This window comes from Lingula anatina, chromosome 9 (genome assembly GCF_051362555.1).
Source record: "Lingula anatina isolate TDL-2025a chromosome 9, LinAna3.0, whole genome shotgun sequence".
In the NCBI taxonomy this organism is placed as follows: Eukaryota; Metazoa; Brachiopoda; class Lingulata; order Lingulida; family Lingulidae; genus Lingula; species Lingula anatina.
Genome location: NC_141775.1, coordinates 8868666 through 8880893, shown reverse-complemented (window position 1 = coordinate 8880893; position 12228 = coordinate 8868666). Strand labels below are relative to the sequence as shown.

The 12228-nt window shown below is 33.7% G+C and overlaps 1 protein-coding gene across 10 annotated transcripts in view; it reads left to right on the top strand.

Annotated features, from left to right (window-relative positions):
• The window catches only part of LOC106173525 (agrin), a 142924-nt gene that overhangs the window by 83545 nt on the left and 47151 nt on the right, over nt 1–12228 (top strand). For all 10 annotated transcript variants that reach the window (XM_086996378.1, XM_086996376.1, XM_086996369.1 and 7 more), the window contains 2 exons: nt 2400–2621; nt 10514–10635. In XM_086996378.1, coding sequence (XP_086852504.1) covers nt 2400–2621; nt 10514–10635 — 344 coding nt within the window. The remainder of the gene's footprint in view (nt 1–2399; nt 2622–10513; nt 10636–12228) is intronic.

Genomic DNA, 12228 nt, shown 5'->3' with positions numbered 1-12228 from the left:
TAAACAAATTAAAAGTGGGATGTGTGCTAGAAAACCTCAGGAGTCTGTTCCATTAATTGATTTATGTTCAGAAATACCATGTATACAGAGCAGAGTTGATCTTTAATTATGCCATTATGAGAGACTCTTAATTCCTCTTTTTAAAGGAAAATTCCTAGTTGAACTCTCTGAGATTATCCACTGGGAAATATCTCTTGTAGCATAAACTCTCAGTGAGCATGTTTGCACTTTATCTCAAGCTTTTTGTTCGTAAGTTGGCCTGGCTTATCACATTGAAAAACCTGTCCCCTGGGAAGAAGCTTGTCCCTTCTCCCCCCCCCCCCCCCAAAAAAAAAAAAAAAAATTAAAAAAAAAAAAAAATACAAAGCCTCCCTACCCACTCCCATGATCAGACCCCTGATCATAGTTTACCAAGATTTTTTAGCTCTGGCTGTGAGCCAGAATTATGCTCAGACAAGTTCAAAGCTAGACTCGATGTATAAAAGCTTTAAAAGTTTTGCAGATGCCATAAAACATTCACGTGGGATTCAAGGCCTTTTTATATTGATCTAAGAGCTTTCAATAATAATTGGCCCACAGTAAGTGTATTTGACATACCTAAATGGGCTACTGTCACTAGTGAGGGTTGAAGCTGTCATCAAGACAACCACAGTTTGCTCAAGGGGATAAAGAAGATACAGGGCATTTTAGATTCTGTATAAAATGCAGCTTATTTGGCTGTTAATGTTGCTTGGCTGATTTTTTTTTTTTTTTTTTTTTTTTTTTTTTTTTTTTTTTTTTTTTTTTTTTGGGAAATGGACAACTGGCGCCATCTTGAGGGAGAACCAGTTTTTCATTCAAGCTTGTCTGGATTTTAATGACATAATGATAAAAAAGCAGTTTTTTGTGAAAGAAAAGATGACACTATTATGGTAACTTATTAAATTAATTTTTTATTACTTTGCAGATAATGATAAATGTTGAATGTGATTTTAACACTATGGCACTTTTTATTGTAAAGCACACATACTAACACATTAGACTGCTGAGAATCTGCTTGCACCATTCACCAAGCATATAGAATGTGACAGTGAAGCCATTTGCATGATGTCTGTGATTGTGTTTTTTAGTCTTTTTTCCCAAAGAAATATTTATCTTTTAACTGATTGATATTGATTTGAATGATATATATATACATACATAATCAGATTAGATGATTATTTTGTAATGCAATTTTTGTCTTTTCATATTAAACTTATTTGTTTATTTGGTATATGGATAAGTATTGAATGTTACCCTTTTAAATCCAAAAAATATTATTTTATTGATTTCATTTGTTTAATAAAAGGTAAATTGTATGCATGGTGACAAGGTCAGGGTCATATTTTTATAAAACTAAGTTAGCCATTTTGAACACCTGGTTTGGGAAATATGTTAATTAAGTTCTTCAGTGGTTTTAGATTATATATTTTGATTCAATTATTTTACTTGTTTCAAATAAGTTCATATCCCTCAACACACGTCATCAAACATAAAAAACTTTGAAAACGTGGGAATAATCGTTCAGGCACTCTCACGAGGGTCAATACAAGTGCAGTTCTGTACACTAGTGACTGCTGTAATGGAACCACTCACCAAGTATTCCCACTTCTTTCTGAAATATTAAATCAGCCTTTGCAAAAAATAAAAATAAAATAATAATAATAATGATAATAATAATATTAAATAATAAATAAATAAACAATAATTATAATTATAATAAAAACTTTCTTGTTCACTGGCCCCAATGGACCAGCAGGGTCTAAAAATCTACTGGTGTAATGAAGAAACAGTAGCCATTGGCTGAATGTAAAAAATACACAAAACGATGTGCTGGTTTGACTATAATTTTTTTGGCGTTTGGGTTGGGTCCTGGTATTTATATTGCAATTTATTTACGTTTATTGTAATGTTTGTACCTTCTTGTGTTTAACAAAGCAAGTTTTGAGAAAAGAACAATCTGCCCTCTCCTGCAGTTGGAAAGGAAAAAGGGGTTAGATATGGTAACATATATTTATAGTTTGAAAATTTTGCCTATGAAAAAAAAAATCAAATAACAAAAAACTTTTGTTACCACAAAAGGAAAGCTTTAAATTTATATTAATCATATAACAGCACTGAATTACAATAATGTGCTAGGGAAATTTCTGATTAGTTGAGGAGTGATATAAAAATTCTAGAATTCTATTACGTTTGACATTTTTCTTCCACCTCCCCCCCCCAAAAAAAAAAAAATTTTTTTTTAAATAGATTTATCTCAAATTTCCAAGAAAGGGGGATGTGAAATGTACATGGGATGTGCAATATATACAAATTTTTAAAAATAATTTAGATTTATCGTAAAAAAAATTAATATGCATACTTCATCATATCTTCTTCAGATTCGCCACAGCCTCACCCCTGCCGAAATATAAACTGTGGACCACTGAAAGTATGCTATATAGATCGCCTCCAGATTGCCAGATGCACATGTGGCCACTGCGAACCTGTAGGGTCACCTGTGTGCGGGACGGATGGAAAGACATACTCGAATTGGTGTGAGCTTAATAGGACTGCTTGTGAAACCAATTCAGGTGTGACTTTGAAGCATGAAAGGGCATGTGGTAAGTTGTATAATTACTGTTTTTTACCGTATGGAAACATATTAAATAAATTTTCACTATTGGTTGCTTTCTTCATAGCTGTTAAAAAATATCGGGGATGTAGGGATAGATTTTCAGTGTTTTAATGTTGGCCTGGTTAAATTTGTATTACCAACAATTTAATAAACTGTGCAGTATCATTTTTGATCTTCTCTAATACTCTTTATTTTCTCTCTCTGACAAATTGTTGAATATAACAACAAAATGGATGTAGGGATAGATTTTCAGTGTTTTAATGTTGGCCTGGTTAAATTTGTATTACCAACAATTTAATAAACTGTGCAGTATCATTTTTGATCTTCTCTTTATTTTTATATTATTATTATACTCTTTATTTTCTCTCTCTGACAAATTGTTGAATATAGCACATTCAGTTTTCTTTGCTATATTTCATCACTGTCACACCTAACACACTTTCCTGTTAATTTCTGTCAGATGTAACACATTCTTTGCAGGATTTTACTTTCACTTTTTATAATTTGAATATAAACATTATTCACTATAACCTTATGTTGAACTCAGTAAATTATTATATTAATTTTCTTATTTGTTTTATTATTATAAACTAATTGAATGTGATATTGGTACATACCCTTTAATCAAGTTTTGATTGAATTTCTTCATGAATTGTTATAAACTGCAATACTCAATAAATTTATTCAAGATTTCAAAGTTAAAAAAGTTGTATAAGAGTCTTGTCCATAAAAAAAGAGTTTGGAAAGATAAATGATAAATTGATGCAGACTCACAAGGAACTAGATAAAACTGGCATAATATATTTAATCTCAGTTTGACCTATCCTGCTTTTACTGAACATTATAGGAGCACACTCTCAGTTCATAAGTATTGGAAATTGACACTAAAACAGTACAGAAAACTGTACTGCTCAATGACAAAATGGACTGATATTTCAATTTACCACCAAATGAAACTTCAGTACACCCTAATTAAAAGTCCATGTATACAGCAAAAACACAAAAAGCACTTGCTTGATAATGACCACGCTTTCCTTTTATAGCCACCATCATGCACACTTGATGAGGTTTTCTTTTCAAATGTATCTGTGAGCTGAGGAAGAAAACTATCAAAAACAATCCAAATTAGATAATGTCAACACATAATGTGCCGAAACCGAATTAAGAACCATCCACCATTCCAACGATGGACAATTATAGTTCTCCCAGAAGATCAAGTGTATGTTTTTGGGATATAAATAAATGAAACATATTGGTGAGGGTTTGATGCTCTTTCCGCACTTTATCCACTTATCTTTCAGCAAGAGGACTCAGAGCAGTTTGGAAATGAGTCGTTTTTATGATTCTTTTATCGATTTTTGTTCTTGTTTTTTTTTTTATCAGATTCAAGATATAACATTGCACATTGTGTTGCATGAAGAACCTAAATACTACCAGTTTTTAAAAATACTTTTTTTTTTGCAGATTGTTTGTACAAACTCATTACTTATAAAGAAAACTGCTCTTTGGTTTTTCACTGTAAGTCAAGGGGTTTGATAATACCATGTTACAGCTAATCCAGCCAAAGATGTTTTAAGTATTTCAGCAAATCTGATGTTTTCATAAATTTATATTGTAGCCATCACTTGCTTCATGCCTATCCAGTTTTTTGCAAGGAGCTACTTGTAATAATAATAATAATATTATTATTATTATTATTATTATTATTATTATTATTATTATTATTATTATTATTGAGCACAGAAATGTTTTTACATTTAAAGGCTTTCTAACTACTATGTGCTACAAGTATGTATATACAAGTACCTATATATATATATATATAGAGAGAGAGAGAGGAGTAGTGAATGTGTCAGCAGTTTCTCAGTTCACTTCCTCTGCTAATCACTGAACTCTTTGAAAAGCTCCATACAGAGATATCTGATAGTGTGTGTTAATTAACTAGTCAGCACATTTCTTTATCAGATGGTTGACTAATTGGTCCTGACAAACAGTAGCTTGGAATTGACAGTTGATGCTTACTGTACAATCAGGCCTCCAGTCAGACATTTGAAAGCCTCAAAGGATTATTCTGAAAACATCAGTTTTTTTTAATTACCACTGACTGAAATTTACCCAGCTTGAGAAATGGCAAAGAAACTAGTTGAAATTTTGAGTTCGCAAGGACCTTTTCCAACAAAAAGGGCAATTTTTGAAAAGAATTCCCTCATGTTATGTAGATATATATATATATATATATAAAGAGGAATTTTATGCTAATCTATAATTGGTACATTCATGCTTGGTATTACTACATTCTACTGCTAGGAACTACTTCTGCTACTACTAAATGTACTACTACTAGGGGTGGATTTAGGTCGTCTTCTGGGTCTTCCGGAAGACGGTCAGATTTTCATGTTAACATTGACGGGTATCTAATTTTTTTGTTGGAAGACGGTCAAAAAAGAAGAATGTATCAACAAAGATAATTTGAAAGACTGTCAGAAAATATCTCTGAATCCGCCCCTGACTACTACAGTAACTACATGGCATACTTCTACCAGTTCTACTTATGACAGATGGCAATAACAGAATGACAGAACAATGATAATAATGATAACTGATCAAAGTAGAATTAACTAATAAAATATCATACAAGTACTACTTTTTCTACTACTACTACTACTACTACCACTAATACTACAACTTATGATAATAATGGAAACTGATCAAAGGAGGATTAAGTAGTAAAATAGTGGGAATACCTGTTACATATGGAGAGACAAGATTAAGAAACAGTTGGCATGTTCGCACTTTTAAAAATTTGGCCCCTTTTAGAATATGTGTAAGTGAGATATTGTTTTCCTACAGTGATCAGATTACAAATATTGATTGGAGTAGATAGTAGGAGCAAAGCCATGTTTATTTAATAAAGTAATTCACCAAAGGGACGTGCGTAACAAATATGTTAAGTTCAGAATTAGGGTGCGTTGTTTCAAGGGTTCATTGTGCTGAAGGTCTTTTGTACCGAGGGACCAGTGTATCTAGGGAATGCTGTTCTGAGGCCTTATGTATATGAGTATATGGGCTAAAGTATTTGAGTGCAGACAAAAAATGGCGTCAGGAATAAAATGGACACTGTATATTCTGCTATGAAGAATTAACTCTATATGCATGATATGCAAATGCACATGTTGCGAAATAACAGGCAAACAATAGTAATATAATAATAGTACATGGACTCATGTTTATATGTGTATATTCAAAATAGGTAAGAGAAAATAGTACGCATGAAATCCATACACAAAATGTCAGGGCATGTAATAGTTAAAAGCTCTTCTTTCACATGCAGCTTTCGCATCAATAACCATTATCATAAAAGCAGACCCTCGGACTAAGAAAAATTTGAACTATCGGACACTCAATATTTTTCCAAATATTTGAATATTATTTGAATATCCTTTTTTTAGTCTTAAGGCTTTTTTCTATGAATCCCTTAACTGCAGTGCAAGCTCCAACATATTTTGTCTACCAGTGTTTACCAATTCATCGTAACACTGATCACAATGAAACAAACAGACCATGCCCATTCAAAAGTAAATATCTTGACCTTATTTCTTCGATTTTCAATGGCATATTAAAATCAGTATTTTTTATGTTGCACAAGTTCATGAGATTGGTTTCATCCCAGAGTAGGAAGACTGAGGGCTGATACGAGTAGGACTCCGAAAATCGTAAGAGACAGAAAAAAAAAAAGAAAAAGAAAAGAGATTGGCTCTCAAATCAATAAGATTACTGGGTGTCAGAATCCCGAGCCGACTCCACTGTAAATATACCAATCAACTCACCGTGTTAGTTTGAGTCTCTGGCGTCCCAGAAGCATTGATTTCTTTAGATTATCAAGAAAATGGTACCACAGCAGTGGGATTAGATGCTCCTTGTAATTGCCTTGTAGTTTTTTAACTTCGAGAGAGTATATATTTTTTGTCAAAAAAGAAAATGTAGACGAGATAGTTTCTGTAATTGCTCCCAGGCCCAAGTCATCCCAGTATTTTAGATTGCAAGATGAGGGGAGCTTCATAAATAAAATTATGAGTTGTGGCTCTTTTTTGCAGTGCAGCAGTGCATGATTTCAAGTATTTCGCCTGTTTTTTTTTTTTTTTTTTTTTTCAAGAAAACTTCAAGGGATATTTCCCTAGAAAATCTCAAGTGATGTGCAAAAGTCTCTTGCATATGCCACTAAGCTAGGTCTCAACTTTTTAATTAAAAAAATGGAATGTGTCATCAGTTAGAGAGTTAATAATTACTTGTATATGAACATTTAAATCTTAAGATCAGTAATAGAACAAATTTGCTTGACTGAAGATGTTTTAAACATCCATTTGAAATTTTTTGAAGGTAGAAGAAAAAGAACAAAAGGAAAACAAAATGTTGGTGATTTATTTCAAGTCTAAGCTACCAGTGGGATAAAATGTCACCATTAAAAAGAGGTAATTGATAAAATTGTGATACTCATTGGGCAATTTCATTTTTCCACAATGTTTTAAAACACATGGGAGAATTTATTGCAGAAAAAAATTAGAAGAACAGCAATTCATAATGAACTTAGAATTCCTAGTCATACACTAGTCATCATTAGCAAATACTTTGATCTCAGCTGATTGTGTTTTTATGTCTATAAACACCCTTCCATTATTGTGGAATGAAGGTATAATTCCTGACTGGGGATAATTGGCTGGCTGTCTGTATAGGAGATAGTATTTGATGTGATTAGTGTGGTTTAGGCTCTGGGTTATGTTATGATATATATGCCTTCCACTTGAAGGCTCATGTACATGTGCATGCATGTACATGCATGCATGCAAATAGATATGTGCATGTCTCTGTGCACAGATGCATATGCACACATCCATATCACACTTGTGCACACACATACACACCAAGCACATGTACACACGCACATACACGCACACATGCATACACACCAAGTACATGTGAAAAAAAACACGTACGCGCGCACGCACACACACACACACACACACCAAAAAGTGTTGCACAATATATGTGGCATTCCTGCAATTTACAACTGAAAGCTAGCTCTTAGCCACTGATTTAGAGAAGAGTTTTTAATATTTGTCATAAGAGATCTAGCTGAATCTTGTGTGAATTTGCCCATAGCCATAGACTGTCAGAGCTTTTAATTATTGATTTGTCTGACCAGTTTAGTTTATTGATTTTATCTCGAGATACATCAGCATGTTTGAAAATGTCAAAATCTGACATCTTGATGTGGGCAAAAGTTCCAGCATCAAATGCTAGAGTTGGCTGCCTGGAAGCAAGAATAATATCTCCCTTCAGGTACATAATGTTAAAAAACAAACAAACAAACAAACTAATAAATAAATATTTACAAAATGAAAGAATTTGCTTTTCACAAGCTATTCAGAATCTCTTGTGAGTACACTCCCAGACATATCAGATCCATCAGGGATGCCCAGCCATACCACCTGCCAATCAAGATGTCAGGAGAGATGCTTAATGGTCTCTTCACATTTTATTAATTAACCCAAATTAAATAGCGTAAAATCGATTGGTAGTCAATTGGCTTGCGTGAGAAGAAAACCCTGTCTTCTTCTTTATAGAAAGGCTTATTTCTGGCTTTCAATGGCTTTGACGAGATGACAGTGTTGTGCTGGAGAAATGATAAGTGCTCTTTTAGTTGTAGGAAGCTGTAACGGAATTACTTGGGAGTTCTATAGAACATCTTACTTTGGTTTTCAATTTTACTGACAGAAAAATATAGAGGGTTTTGAAGGAAAGAATATTAAGTGCTCAGAGGGAGAGGAAATATCCTCAAGAGGGGAGGGCAGAGTGAGTGGTTCTGACAAAAAACGTTTTATCTGGCTTAGAATAAGAATTGGCAAGACATTTTGATTAAAGTATCGAGATTACTGGGTTATATACTTCAGAGACAATTTTGATTAAAATTTGTCAAGCAAGGGATTTGTATAACTGAGCAAACTATTTGTAATTCATTTTATTTAGACAAAAATATGAAGAAGGCAGTAAATTTTGAATCAAACCTTTTAACCAAGCGACACGTATATGTTCGTATGTATGTCTTGGGGGAGAAAACTATACAGCCTATTTGATTAAGACATCATAATCTGTGATAATATTACTCTTCATTTTTACAGATGACTGAACATAATCAGCCACAATTAGATTTCAATATGGAAAAGAAATTCTATGAACTCCATTTAGGCTGCGAAAGCCAAGGGGACCTTAATATCCCCTTTGGGATCCCTGCGTCCATCTTGGTGTATGTACCCGGTATATAACCAGATCGGTTGACTTAATACAGACCAGAAGTCTTGGGTTGAGATGCCAGGATCACATTGTTTGTTGACTGTGGAACTAAGTTCATCAAAGAGCATCTTAGAGTAGCTTCTTAGACTTAACGTGGTTAAAAAAAATCCTGTCTGGGTTTATTCTCTTACAGTTACTGTAGAAAGTCTTTTGAGACTTTTTATAAGACATTAATTAGTTAATTGAAGACAGATCAGTGCATGGATTAGGAACATTTCAGAATTTTAGGATAGAAAATGATACTTGATTGCACTATGTCCTAATTTCATCAGTGAAGAGCTTTTTTTGTTGGTGGTAAAATACGAATGTGACGTGAGGAAAGCAATTAATGGAAAAATGACAATGTGTATATTTTTTGCTGATACTGAATTTGCATGAATGAAAAAAAAACTCGTGGAGATTGAAACGAGTCAGACGAATGAGTGACCATTTTTTTTAATGGTAAGCTCTGGAAACTTTATTTAAGGTACTCAGCTGGGAGTCCATTTGATTCATTTGTGACGATTTAAACACTTGACTGAAGTGTCCTAGCTAGCTCATTGAAATATCTTATTTATGGATATCAGTTTTATAAAGACAGACTAAAGCTAATTTATTATACAATTCCTTAAATTATTGGCCACAAGGCAACAGTTTGTTAAAACATTTTTTCTTGACAGTTGAAGTTGGCTGCTACATTTTGCAGCCAATTAAGTGAAAGCCTCCGCCTTCTCCGAAAAAACATTTGGAAGGATCAATAGCTCTGAGTTCCCTTCTAAGCCCAGTGTCATAATTGTATTTGCAAACTCATTAAAAGCAAGGAGGAGGAATGAAAGCCACCGATGAAAGTAAAATTGGCAGATCACAAATCCATCGGACAAGCCAGACGAAGGAGGTTGATAGCCACTAATTTGGTTGTTTTGTGGGAACGTTTTTTCCAGATATTGGGATATTTATTGCAAATGCATTTTTCTTAGGGACCCCGTCGAGGATCGAGTTGGTTTCATATTCAATAACTGATCCAGTTGACTGTTTTCTAAGATGCCGTAGACAAGATTTATCGCAGAGGGATTTATTGCATGATAGTGCCTCATTGACAAAATCTTGATAACAACGTCAAACTTGTATCAGGACTTGTTTTTTGGAAGTCCGTTTCTCCATCTTGGAAACTGACACAGTGAATGACTTACAGGGAGGAAAAACTATTTGCTCATTTAGACATAAAAGATTGCTATGGTTAACCCCTATCACTCATATAATTTGATTTCTTTTTTCAACTTTCCCTCCATTTTGGAAGAAGACATTAACAGATGACAGAAAAGTAGCAGACGGCCCAGCAGTTGATCATTATGGGATGTTTGATGATGGGGAAAAATGTCCTGCGCTGGTTTTTGTGACAGTGAATTTTTAAAAATTCAACAGTTTTCCATCTTGAATGTAGAAATTAGCAGACGACAGTGACAGCAGGAGAGGATTCTGGGATGTGTGATGAGAGGACTGCATTTTACACTGCTCTCGCCTTTGTGACAGTTGTTTGTGTTGTTATAACAGGTACTGGACCCATGGTGACCAACCCGTGTGAATCTGTCACATGCAAGCACGGAGGCGTATGCACCGTTCAACAAGGCAGGGGTGTTTGCACATGTAAGACGTGTCCCGATGACGATAAACCGGTAGGTGGCATTTTCTTACTGATTATACTAAATACAAATTATTATTTTTTTTAATATTTTTATTTATTATTATTTTATTGCACTTTGTACAGAGTTTTCTTAAATTTGTTAGCCCATTGTGTGTTGCACATTATTATCAATTTATAAGTATTTATCTCTTTCTTTTGCTTTGTCAAGACAAGAAGCATGCATATTTCGTCCTTTGTTGATTGAAAAAAGTTGGAATATATTTCTTTTTCTTTTTGAATAATTATATTGTAAGATTGGGGTTTATGTCAGTTAGTGTAGTATATTGCTATATGGGCACTCTGCTTACAAACTAACACCAGTGTTGTTATTATTATTTTGATTTAATGGCTTAATTTTTTTCTGTACAAAAGCAAACAAAAATTGACATAAATGATTACATGAACATCAATATTAATTTGAGTAAATGTAGTTTATTAGGTTTTACATGCAATTATATAGATACCTTGTATATAATTTGATTAATTAAATTGAATGAAGCAAACAAAAATTAATCTTTGAAAGATGAAAAAATCAATTTAAGGTACAGTGTCTGAATACAAAATATGGGCTATTATCCTTATTACTGAAGTTACCAGCAATTTTAGATATAATAACGAGCTCTCTGTGTACAACAAGGCACTGTACATTTAAGAGCAGAGGTGGAATACTCACAAGGGCAAATTACAAACCCCAGGGGGTCCCCGAATGCCCTAACGCTTGAGCAATTTCCATTAAGCTTATGGGCACTGAATAATATATGTTTAAAAAAACTAGTCAAGCTAACTTAATTGTGATGTCTAAGAACAGTGGGAGGGGGGGCATTAGGTCAAATTAGTGGTTGTTGGTCTGAAAATGTTTTCTGACAATCTCCAGGCTACATGTCTTATGTGCCGATGAGAGGAATATGTGTGGGTGTGTTTTAGGGCTTGTTCACAACCAGTTGAACCTCAGACAAACTAGTCCAGGGATCAAATATGGTGTACACCTGACAATGGATTCCTGCCTCTCACGTATGCTGTCCCTGCAGAGGGAGAGCAGTGAAATCTTGGCATGATTTTAAGTAGGTTGATTGCGCCATATTTAGTCAATGAATCAGCTGGTTCTGTATAGGCCCTTAGAAATAAAAATGATAAAGCAATTGATATTCAGACAAAAAAACTCTTTGACTAAGTTAACATACAATTGCATGTGGTTTAATCTCATAGTATTATAACTTGGAAACCATCACCTTACACACTCCATAGTTGATTAGTATGGCTTTTTAAAGTCCTGCTTTTACCTTTTACCTTTTTATAGTCTTATTAAATTAATTGTTCATGAAATGCATTCTGGACTGATATTTGGACAAAGCTTTATCATGAACTGAACAGGTTCATCAGACAGTGCTTTACGTTGCAGTGGAATTTATTCCCTGTAGTCTGAACCTCTGATAGAATGGCCCAATTTTTGTCTAAGTAAGACATTTGAATGTGTGGTTATGAAATATCATCGATTGATTTGACTGAAATCACATTTCCGGTTCAAATTTGATCTTGTCTGAACAGTTCTCAAATCTGCTTGAACAAATTATGTCATTCAGTCACT